Source organism: Semicossyphus pulcher, unplaced genomic scaffold (assembly GCF_022749685.1).
Source record: "Semicossyphus pulcher isolate SPU_LCO1_2020_fin unplaced genomic scaffold, fSemPul1.0.p SCAF_7, whole genome shotgun sequence".
NCBI lineage: Eukaryota > Metazoa > Chordata > Actinopteri > Labriformes > Labridae > Semicossyphus > Semicossyphus pulcher.
In genome coordinates, this window is record NW_027211748.1 from 24,854,315 (window position 1) to 24,867,207 (window position 12,893).

Sequence of the window (12,893 nt, forward strand, 5' to 3'; positions counted from 1 at the left end):
TAAAAATGGTTATTTAATATCAAACCTGAAGACAAGAACAGTCTAAAAAAAACTCTAATAAAGACAAAAATAAAAGCGCATATGAAAATGAGACAGTCAGCGGAGAGGTTCTTTGTGATGCCGTCTTTTTTCCTGTGTGATAAGCGTAACTGTTTGTTAGATCACGACCAACCCAAAAAATATATTATAAAGTATAACAGAAAAATATTTCAGGCTGAAATAATTACAGAGAAAGAATGTGTTTGCTTTGATTTTTGTAAAAGCACAGACATTGCTGAAATATGTTAGCACTTAATGTGAGTCGTCTTTGTATTGGGGCTGCAGCTACAATTATTTTAATAGTCGAGTAATCATTGATTTTTGAAACCATTGATCAACTAATCGGATAACGAATTGCACAATGACTCGATCAGCTTTAAATGTAGTTGGAGGTTCTTTTAAACCTGTGTTAACTAACAATAAAGAAAATACATTTGAGTTCTTCATTCAGAAATATGTCTTTTAATAAACTTTGCTGCTGATTTGGCTCCCACTGATAATATCAAGCTTTTGCCCATTTAAAGTAGAGACAAAGTGCTGACAGAAAAAGTAAATCAAATCGAGTCACAAGTCCAACATGACTTCTCTTCAAATGCTAGCGCATCACCAACGTGATGAGCGAGCTTTATAAATCTTGCAGGCGATCCTTTATTTTGCAGCGTTGAAGGTGAAAAGCTCCCAGACTTTAGAAGTTCACGTCATGTTTTGTTTACCTGTCGCTGTTTTGCATGCGCAAACTCTCAGCGGAGTAGGAATTCAAGATGGCTCACCCCTCAGCAAACTCAGCTCCGGAAAACAATGTTATGTCCTTGCACAGTATGTCAAACACTACCAACTATAGACCATGAAATCTGTCAGCAACTACCTTTGCAGACAATGTCAATTAATCGTTGCACCCCTACACTGTCTCTAACAGAAAATAATCTGAATCTTTTTTTCTTCTTTATGTAGTCCACACTCGTTGCTGTTCAGGCGCAGGTTTTTATCAAAATGCTCAGAACAAGTTAGCATTTTAAAATGACTTCATCTTCTCTCTTTTCAGTCGCATAACAACAAACTCTTACAGGCTGAGGTCTCAGAAGGAGTGACAACAGCTGAACAGACCACATCATTATTTTCTGATTGCAATTTTGTCTGACAACATTCTAATAAATACAGTCTCATGACTACAGCTGTGCTGACACTGATGCTTAATTACAGAAAAGATACAAACTAAGAACAAAGTAGTCTTTTGACATAACAGCGAGGGTCGACTGTGACTTGGCTGGTTGAACATTATACTATTTATATTTGTGTTCTGTTTCTGTCCATGGCCAGCTGAAGTAGTATTTAATAGTAATGTAGTCCCTGAGCTGCTATAACGGATGTAATATGTCATCTGACAAACTAAACATCCAGGTGTATAATAACAACTGCAGTGAGTATTTGGCTATGTCAGAGGTGACTGGAGGTGTTAAGGGGAATCTACACAGGTAACGTATTTGAAGCGTGTGCCGGGACTGAACCACTCTTATTCAAATGCTGCAATCTGCACCAGCCGCGTATGCTGCGTGGGAGGTGGGCGTAATACGCGAGTCCTTTTCTGCAGCTCCGTTCGTTCTACGTGTCAAGTCTATTTTTCCCCGCTCCTGCGCGTCAGTGAAGCGTAGAAAGCCGTTAACTGCTATGTAAATACAAGCCCACAACCAAAGGAATCCATGTTAAACGACGTGATCTCTTCATTTTGGCAATGAATATGAACATTTCCTTAACATCTGCGTATACCAATCCTATTAATTCATTCTCATTTTCTTACGTGTCTCGCACATTCGTCCGACGCTACAGTGTCGGTGTAGATTCGCAGTTAGTTCATGCTGAAAGACAAAGCTGGCATCCTGAGAAACAAAATGTCTGGATGGTTTGAAAAAAATAAGCATTCTCCGGAAGTCTGCTTGGTGTGGAGCTTACACTATAAATCTAAGAAACCAGTACACTGTACCGCAGGAATCATGCTGCGTTAAAACTGTGTATTTAATGGCTGCAAAAGCCCAGTGTATAAAGAGGGGAAAGTCTGTACACACATGCATTACTCATCCTACTTGCACCTTTGTGTGTGTTTATTGCTGGAAATAAGAAGCTGGCATGTTATTTTTGTGGTATTCTATTACAACTGTATAAGCATTACATTAAAATCTAATATAAAAAATGACATCTGTATTGGTTAAAGAAATATACAGCAAAGTCTACATGAATTTAATTTAACACAGGTGATGTCATGCCCCCTCAGTCCTCAACATTCACTCTGACACTCCCACATCGTTCTTTACAGCCAACCTTTAAATATGTTTAAGGCTTTTTCTATTTTATAACAAGGCCAGGAAACAGCCATTCCTCCAGGCACTGAGTGTAACAACATTTGCTCTGTATGGCAGTAAACTAACTTTAGCATCCCGTTATGAGGCTCCGGGTTCGGCTGCTCCCTGGAAAGGACTCGTTTTTATGTGCACTGCAGAAAACCTTTTTCTATCCCGCTGCTGCTGTTGAGAGAGAATCATATTTCAAAAGAACCCTAAGACCACGTGTGCCTCTGGATCTATTAAACATTGATATAGAAATGATGATAATGATTTCATTGAGGACTCGAAAGAAACGTCCAACATGCACTAAATAAAACACATAATTAAAATGTAAAAAGCCCAGAGACTCCACAGTGACTGGTGGAGAGCATGCAGAGATGCATGAAGGCTGTCATTAAAAACCAGGTTATTCCACCAGATATTGAATCTGAACTCTTCCTGAGTTAGTATTCTGTTGTTTTAACATGAACTTGTTTTATCTGCATTATTCGAGGTCTGAAAAACATATTTTTGTTATCTTAACCAGTCGTCATTTCATGCAAATAGAAGAGCTAAATGAGAATAGTTGATTTGGAGGTAGAAGAAATGTTGTTTACAATAAAACTAAAGTTAATTTTATTAAAACACAAACTGTGGAGCTGTATATTTAACCCTAAATGTTCAAGAGGTCTTCACAGGTCCACCGGAATCCAAGCACCCAGGACCAAAGGTTTTATGGGCAACCGGTTCTGGGTTGCTACTCTACCCCCTGGGTTCCGGCTCTTTTCAACATTATGTGTAATACCTGAGTGGATCTGGGATCAACCAGCCGTGATTAGAAAGCTCCGTCATGATTAAAGAGGAAGTGCAAGCAAAGTGCAACTTTGGCCACAAGGTGGCACCAATGACCCGGCCGAACGAGTGCTCCAGCTGCTTTTGCTCAGGAGGTGAAGGGTCAGATCACAGGTCAGACTCGGATAACACGGATGATAGCAAACTACAAATGCTAACGTTAGCAGCCGTGGCAAAGAGTAGTTATCATTGTTCAAAAGGACAAATAGTCAAAGTTATCTTTATTATGCTTGATACAACAAACGGCAATGCTGCTTCTAAATGAGCCGCACATTTGTCATCCGCCTGCGTGACAGCAAGTGGACTTTTAATCTGAAATAACTGGTGGATTAGAGTCACTGTGTTTATCAACACAACATGGATAACAGAAAACCTGGATGTGTTTTTTGAACTTTCTTGGCGGAGGATGGATTATTAGTTGTCGGTTGTTAAGTGGTGACATCACATCTCTGCAGTGCTGTTCTCCTTAAGCGAGGAAAACTAACTTGATTGTTGCTAACACTTCGTCACAGACATGCACCATCATGATCACCATTGCAGCCGCCACCCTGATAACAATCAACGTTACCGTAGGCTGCCAGCTACTGCTAGCTACAGCACCGGGAGCTAGCAGGATTCCAAACGCGACATGGCGAAAACAGATGGTAGGCTGTAATTTGTGTGTGTTTTAAATGGAAATAAATTGAAATAGTGTTGAATTAACTTAATAAATAGCTATAGCAAACATTTTTTACCTCTGGGATACCCCCCAAACAGACTGCATCTTATATCCCAGTGCGACTTTTATTCTAGATTTTATAGATGTCTAAAATCCTCCTCTCACCATGTTTACATTAGGACCAAACTGGTTTGCAGTGGTAAAGATAATTAGTTCCAGCCTGTTCAGGAGAATTATCTCCAACACTTTCGGATTTTATGTCATTTTTAGTTATTATGTAGTGAACAAAAGTTGAGGTTGTAATTTCACTGGGCTGTTTAATGTCGTGCCTTACAGCTCTGCGCTCCTCTTGTTTGGTTGTGCTTGTTGAAAAGCTTTTTAGTTTTTGCCCTTTTGAAGTGACATTTCACTAATTTGTGATTAAGGGGACTTGACCTGCACCCATTTATTGCCTCCCCGGGTTCCCTTCAAGCACGGCAGCTGAACAGCACCACCACAATCACTCCTTAATTGACTGTTTCAACAGGGGTTTAATTTTGTGCTAAAAGGTTCAAGTTGCGTCCATTACATCAAATTACTACAGAAATGCCCCCTGTGGTGATGGTATTTATATGTTCAAGAGCTGTTTTACCTTACCCTGCCTCTGTTACGGACAGGAGCACATTAGAAACGTTTGGTTTTCTGTATGCACATTCTGCTATTACTCTTTATTTTTCCTCAGCTCGTGCATATTGTCTCAACATATCTGAAATAAGTTGAGCATTTAAAATTCACCACGGCATCTTTAAGCTCGAGATAAGCGGGCCTAATCAGAAGATGACAGTCTGCCTGTTAATCATGAAATTTAAACAAAGTACCCAAGCTGTTGTGATGAGCTGCTAACCTTGATGTGTCATATTAATTACAATGTGATAAATTATTGATCGCTGCCGGTGTTGTTTTTCTCCACTGAGAGCGTGAGGTTTTACGACACAGAGACCCCGGGCATGGTCTCCTCCGGCATAAATAAACAATCACTAATAACAAATTATATATATTATTAATTACCTTGAGAGAGGACCCACTGATTGAGTTTGACGTGGTACAGCACCGAGCGGAGGCTCCAGTGTTGGACCAGCGGGTAGCCAGACACCTCGCTGTAGTTCACCATGCCTGGAACAACACACAAAAACACTTTTATTTATATGGATGCAGATTTAAAGTCAGCTCAGCACCACACCTTTAAGAGCACACAGAAAAACTGTAACATCAATGTGTCATTTACTCCTATAATGGAGGAGATTGCAGTCTTCAGTTTTAGATCAAAGGGTGGCCCTACATCTCGTTCTTATTTACTTCATCTGCAGAATCAGGAAGCACATTTTATACATATTAACGTTACATGATGACAGGAGAGAGAAGCAAGCTAAATCTCAGGCGTGGGATCAAAGTGGAGCCCGATCTACAGCTCACCTGTCACAGAAATAAACAGACAAAATAGGAACATTAACATAAAATCAGAAACAGTGATATAGGAGAAGGCAGGCTGAAAGTCCATGTATGATGCTCGTGGAGGCCAACATCACACTTTAACATACATAACATTTATATGAAGGGTTTTTAAATCAATGGCACACTCCAGATACTTTAAAGTTCTCCCTTTTTGTGTCATAACTTAAGGCATGGGCATTTCAAGCTAAAAATATCATTCGATATTCTCAACTATTAAACCATTACTTAAAGGCGGCCATTTTTCTCTGGTTGCAAATCTCACCGTTCACAACACCTGTACCTAATGCTTTCTTTTGTTATTTCATGGCGGTTAGCAAACCGCCGTCTGGCGGCAGTACCACATCACAACCAGGTGCTGCTAAAAACAATGGAAAAATTATATTTAGATTTAGATTATAGTAGCATGAACTTTTAGTTTTTTTATACATTACACATTATTATTTTTAGACTATTCGAATATTCAGAAATCATGATTCATCACTATTTATAGCACAGTTCCTGCCTGACACTGAAAATGTCCACATTCAAGTTATGCAGGAAAACAAGTAGAAAATCATATTACCAATGGAAATAGAGCATTTGTATTAACATGTAACACAGTTACATGAATCAAGGAGATCATTTAGTAGTAAAAGAGGACAACTCTGGCTGTAAAAAAGCATAATAATTTAGCCTTAGATGCAAAAAAAATCCCATAAAAATGTCTAAATAGCCATTTTCTTATTATCCATGTCCCACCTTGGCAACAAGAGAGGCATGAATATTGAATAACAAGGGATTTTTTAATTGGTGTCAAAACCTGGACTCAATCAAACACAATTTCTAATTAGAGAAAGAAAGTCGCACCACAAATGTTGATTAGGATCATTTAATCATTGATATTGTATGAAAGACCCTTTGTTGTAGGACGAGTTAAGTTTGTTAATTGTCTCCCAGATTAATATTATTTCTTATCTTTGGTAGAATATTTTTCTTTAATGTTACTGGCAATATTATTGTTTGTTATTGTAACATGTTCCAGGCTAGGATTGCTGTTGTTGTGCATTTGCCAAAGTTGGTTGGTGTGTCGCTGGCCCTTTAAGAGAAACGTGAGTTTCCGAAGGACTCTAGTCGATCTCTATCTGTCTGATGGCTGTTGAGCTGCAGGTTGAGTTCTTTACTTTAGGAAGTTGTGCGTCTTTTCCAGATATAAGCAGCATCATTTCTGTTCACCTTTGGGCCTTATTTTATAAGCTTACATTGATAACTCTTAGTAAATTTGTTTCTGTTGTAGTGAATTCTGAAAGGTTGTTTCGCTGAGTCATGATAGCTAGCGTAAATGCTCTCATGTCTGTATCACTGTGCTTGTAGTGTTTAGCCTACTTTAGTAGTTTAAAAGCAGCTTTGAGTGGTTGCAAAGACTAGAAAAGCGCAATTTAAGTACAGTCCATTTAGCATTTAGCATTTACTTTCATGCATAGCAATCTGATGTAATTTGATTTAATGTGTTTAACTTGTAATGCTAATAATTGCCAAGGCTATTGCCATTAGCTATTGTGACTGCTGTCTGTGCTATACTTTGGGGACTATTGTAGCCCTAGACAGTGGTGTTATACTATGTGTGTATTAGTGTGTATGTAGAGCTTATGATTGTTCATGTGTGGTATTATTTTGTATCTTTATCTCCTTGTGGATACCACACTCTTCTCTGATAAAACATTGCAAACTGAAGCTGACCGGAGTCACACCCCCATAGTGTTTACCAGCTCTATTCAGCGCAACTGTAGAGGCCCTAGACCTCTATTATAGATATAATCAATCGTCATTTTCATTCAAGTGCACACCCACGATCCTATTCATCTGAGTATACATTTAAATTGGCAGCCAAACAGTCCATATATATTAAATAAAAAGTTATATAAAAAGGTACAGACACCCTGAGAGGAAAGTGAGAAACAAATGTGGTGACCCACTTTCTAAGTCTGATCCAAACTGTTTATTGGCCTGAATGTGTGACCTAAGAACAGGTGGGGAAAAGGGTTTTTCCAGCAGAATATTTGTTAACTGCTTTTTTTATGTTTGTTTGTTTGAGAAACAGGTTGGGAAAAAGTTCGCCAGGTGTAAAATAAAAATAGATAATTTTCTATGTTACTAGTATTAACGTGAAAAAAAAAAAGTTTTTCTAGCATTTTTTTTTCTAAAGAAGTTATAAAAAAATAAAAAAAACAGGTGGGGAATAATTCAACATTATATGAGCAGTAAAAAATATATGGCCTGTGTTGGTCTATTTAGAGTTTTTTAATGCATTTGGCCACTTTTTTGCCCATTTTTCTTGGGTAATTAACTACATCTGATGTCCGATTGTTACTATAGCTGGATTCGCTGACATCCAAGCAACCAATGTCTTTAAAATCTCTTATTGCTACTCCCTCTTTATTTAAACTTGTGCAATAAATTATACCAGCAGACCCATTTTAAGCCAACACTGTCTCCATCGCCAGCAGCAGATCATATCTGCTGTGGCTAATTAACATTTATGGTCTCAGTCATTTTTCAAAAGACCAAAATTAACCTTCGCTTTGGTTGGTGCACAAATGTCTAATATGCAGGTTACAAAACAGGGTGTGGAAACTAAGCAGTGTTATGTTTCAGATACACAATAAAGCTGGTCATCTCATGAATGAACTGGTTGCAAACGAAAGGGTTGCCACTGTGTAAGTAGAAGTGTAGATTTCACATACATCTTTGAGTAGTAAACACTAAACTTGAGCTGCTAAAAAAAACTGAATCGGATTTGATGAAACGCCATCAATCTCCAACTTGACTTGGATCTGCAGTGATTGAGAACCTGGGCAAAAAGGCTAAATCCAAGTAATCTGTAAGATTTAACACACCATTTAAAGCACTTTGGTGAAGCTGAAGGTAAGCAATATATTATGTTGCTTTAATACAGCGTTCTTTTAAAGCCCAGTATATTATCTATATTGATTTTGTTTCATTTACCAATCCTACCCCCTGCTGAAATCAATAACACCTATCTCCTCCGGCGGGAGAAGTCACCCATGAACTTTTTTTTTCTATCACTTTGATGCACTGCACGGTACATCAAATAATATTCGTGCATTTTGCAGCTCTGACCAATGACCTGTCGTCTTATTCACGGCAACAAATCGTCAGTGGCAGATAAAGCACAACATGCAGACGTGTAAATGGAACACAAAGACACATACGGGGGAACATCCATCATGCACAGGCTAAGACACCTTGCTGTTGTAAGGACGGTTGGCCTTAAAGGACCAATCAGCCTGTTATTTAATGAATCAGTTAGAGACAGAGTAAAGTGATTGAACACATATTGTTCTTAAACAGGAAATTATAAAACCCATGATTGTGAAATTGTCTGTCTTCATTTGTTCTAACAAGTGGAAGAACACCTTCATATTGCATAAGAATGGCGGCTCAGGCCTTTAACATTAACATCACTTATATCGGGCCATAAGCAGAGCTGCAGAATATAAATCATCTTGTCTCCTATGGCAAGTGACAGCCGTGTCATGCTGCAGCGGTGGGATTACAGCCATACATCACTATGACTGCCCCCGCCGTGTTCACAGGCACATCCAGAAGGTATCTGGATAATGCTCGTGACTGAGACACGTTTCCTGCAACCACAGACACGGAAGAGGGGGGACGGGTGGAGGGAGGGGACGAGAGGAAGTGTGTGCGTAACAGAGAAGGGCCTTTATGAGAAAGATAAATTGAGATGTGAAAGGAAGGCAGTAAAAAGGGGGAAGGGCAGCAGAAGTGGATGTACTGTATGAAGAGGGAGGAGGTAAATGATAGAAGCAGGATGGAGAAGAGCTTCTCCATCATCATCTCAAGTGACGGCCGGAGGTTTGTGTGCACGGTAAGGAAGAAGAGTCCGGCCACGTTCTATCACATTTTAGAAAAAAACTCCCCCAAAAGAAATATCTAGAAAACGTGTCACACACTTTAAAAATGCAGAACATGTTTAAGTAACTCTTACACGTGTTCTGCTTTTGCAGCAGTAGGAAATACGAGTAAAATAACACTGCTAGTACAACTGTTACATATTCAGTGTGTCCTCAGTCAGTGCCATCTGCTCTTTACCCTGTACACGCATGACCGTGTGGCCACAAACAGCTCCAACATCATCGTGAAATTTGAGGATGACACAGTCGAGGTCGGTCACATCAGAAACAACGGTGAGCGGATGGTTGAAAACGCGTCTCAGTGTTGCCAGGCCACCAACCTGCTCCCGGTCAGCAAACCAAGGAGCTGATCGTGGACTTAAGGAGGAGACAGCAGAGGGATTACACTCCACTGGGGATAGATGGGATGCTGGTAGAGAGGGTGTGCTGTGCTTTAAGTATCTGGGCGGGAACATCTCTGAACACCTTTCACGGACCACACACAGTGACAGTCAGGTTAAGAAGGCGAGGCAGTGCCTCTATCACCTCCGACAGCTGAGGAAGTTCAGAGTCTCTCTGAAGATCATGCAGACTTTTTATCCTGGAGTGGCGGAGAGGGAGAGTGTACTGACTGGGAACATCGCCCAGTGGTACGGGAGCAGCACTGGATGAGCGTGTTGAAGTCAGCAGAGTGTACCATGGGTGGAACACTTCCCACCCTCCGAGACATCTTCACAAGGAGGAGCATGGCCAGGGCAAACAGGATCATGAATGATCCCCACCTCCTCAGCGATGGACTGTTTGAGCGGCTACACTCTGGACGAAGCTTTCGGCACATCAAGGCAAACACAGAGAGACTCAGGAAGAGCTTCTTTCCTCATGCTGTCAGGACTGTGAACTCTGCCCTTACTGTGTCAAACCGTAGCACCTCATAAACAATGCACTGTGGAACGGAAACACAATGCACACGCGCACACACTGCACATTGCACTTTGACCTGTTCATGTTTTATTTCTGTTTTTATATTATTACTATATTTATGTGTAAGAGTTTATGCCCAAGTGTTTTTTATTGTATGGCCTTGCTGTAGAGACTTTACACTATCCATCTGTATGAGCTGGTGACAAATACAAATCTTGAGTCTACAGACAAATATTTCACTCTTACGGCTGTTTCTTGCATGAAAGAAATAGAAATAGAAATACTTCAGTGTAGCAGGTCTCTGTTAAGTCACTATCTATCTCTGAATGAGGTAACACAATGGTGATTGAGCCTATGGCCCACTGATGAAAGCCTTTGCATTTGCAGTATCACAGTGTCTGTGGCGACATTCACGGAAAAATTCACAAGCGGCGCCCAGTTAGCGACGCGTTTTCTATCAGCCAGCAGTGGTTGGTCTGCCAGAGAGGGTAGGCGGAGTTAAGCGGCTGCTTCTCCGGTCTCTGCAAGTGTTGCGAGTAAACAGTAATCTACTATGGCTGAACAAACAAAGAAAAGATGGATGACTACAGATACAACTTCAAAAATAAGTAAAAAATCCAAAGAAAAATAAACAAATTTGACGCTCAGATGAAGGCAAACTAAAAAGGAAAGCGACCGTCAGCCAGGAAAATCAAGAGTTACAACCAAATGCCTTTTATTGCCATAAGGTCAACATGCATTTATTTAATTATTGGATTTCGTGCCAAAAAAATAAATCACTTACTATCTGATCTTTTTCAGACATGGGGTCTGATTTCATCTGTCTGTTATCGCTGTTCCTCTCTGGCGCTGTGGTTTGTAATTAGTGTTCCTTTTTGGCTTTATTACAACATGACGGGACCATTTCTAATTCAAAGTCACTATTTGGGATGTTGTATGCGAGACATAGCACAAGCCCCTGGTCCATCTCACTGCAGTCGTATCACAGCTGAAGAACAGCGGTGAGTAAGAACGGGATGATATCCGGTTCAGGAGTAAAGGATGCAGGTGCCTGCTTCACATTAGTCAAAGCAACCCTGATTAAAGTTATGATTTATGTGAATCATATTAGAGTTTGACGCCTGAAGTCCAACAGCAGCCAAGCTCATTATGTTGTGACTAATTTGTATTTGCCAATATGTTGTATTTGAGTGATTCTTTTTAATATACATAAAGTGAGCAGATTATTATTAGTTTTTGTGATTATTGAGGTTTTCCTTGAACCAACATTACCCCAAGGGGACGAAATATCTATCGAAAGATTTCACAGACTAAACTTACTTACTAAAGTGATTTTTTTTTTTTTTCTAGTATATAAGAAAGAGAGTGATCCAATAAGCAGTGTAATAAGATGTTTAATATGTATCTTTATTGAACATGTTGCTGCTTGATGTTACAGGAATGTAAGTAACATCCATCTTTATGACGTCTGTGACTGGAGGGGGTCAAAGTGATTGATCGAGACCTGAGGCTAACATGTATCAAGGTACAGGGGGATTAAGACATGGCATACAATATGCATCGCCTTAAATTCACAAGATCGCAATTAGCGTGAAGCTATTGAAGTCTTCAAAGCCACGGTGACCCCTGAGTTGACCCCTCTGCACCTTGGAAAGAGCTAAATTTAAGCCAGAGCTGGTCCAGGTCCTTAATCGAAGCTGGAATAATTCTATCAAAAGATATTCAAACTGAGAAAATAAATGGGGCCTTGTATCTTCTATTTAGCATAAACACAGAGACACAAATTAGACATGAAGTATGATGAGTGTGAGCCCGTGTACAAGGCCAGTAACAGTTCCTCCACAAGCGTGCTGTGAAAATGCAATATTTGGCAGCACCCTGACACCACCTATGAACTTGATGAATAAGCCTCTAAATGTGATGTTCCTGCATTGTCCTCACCTTCAGCTACATCCATTTATCCCCTCTTATGGGAAATGGCTCCCCGGTACGATAGATATATTCCCCAGCACCGAGAGAGCGAGAGCACACGGCTACATAACCTCCCCCATCCCCAGCCCGAGCCCCGGCTCCCCCCCCACCCGCCTCCCTTAGTGAAAATGAATAACAAGCCCAAAACATATACAGTAGCGCAGCGTATTCTTCTTCTTGCTGAAAGGCCTTGTCTCCCTTTTAGCCCTGGGGTGCTCTGCTCTCATTGTCTGACAGAATGATTAATTTGACTGAACTTCACTTTGCAAACATCCCAAGTTCACAGTCCCTCTCCGTGCAGTCGCTGCCAGAGCCTTTTAGATAAAGCAGCTCGGTCGCTATGTAGCAGATTTCCTTTGTTAAAATACCAATCTGGTTTTCCATTACAAAACCAGATCATGTAATAAATATATGTTTAAAAAAGAAAATATATAATGTTATCGTATAACACAGCTGGCCCTCAGTGTATCTCTGTACCGTGGTCACAACAGCTACTTAAGCTGAGGGCTGATTGGCGATCTGAGGGGAAGGTAAACTAAATATGTGTGTTCACATACTGTGATTAATTATACTTTAAGGTTCTCAAACTGTAGATATAGAATGAGCTCAAAAACTGAAGGCATTCTTTCATTAATGGATGACTGTGACATAATGAGGGAGAAAAGCTGTTTGAAACTAACCCTGCACCAGGCAAGCGGCACCACTTTTTAACAGCTTTTCTCCCTCATTATAAGA

The 12,893-nt window shown here is 40.1% G+C and overlaps 1 protein-coding gene across 2 annotated transcripts in view; it reads right to left on the reverse strand.

The window, feature by feature from the left end:
• astn1 (astrotactin 1) overlaps positions 1-12,893 on the reverse strand; it is a 440,186-nt gene that overhangs the window by 196,954 nt on the left and 230,339 nt on the right. For both annotated transcript variants that reach the window (XM_069684331.1, XM_069684330.1), the window contains exon 16: positions 4,912-5,016. In XM_069684331.1, coding sequence (XP_069540432.1) covers positions 4,912-5,016 — 105 coding nt within the window. The remainder of the gene's footprint in view (positions 1-4,911; positions 5,017-12,893) is intronic.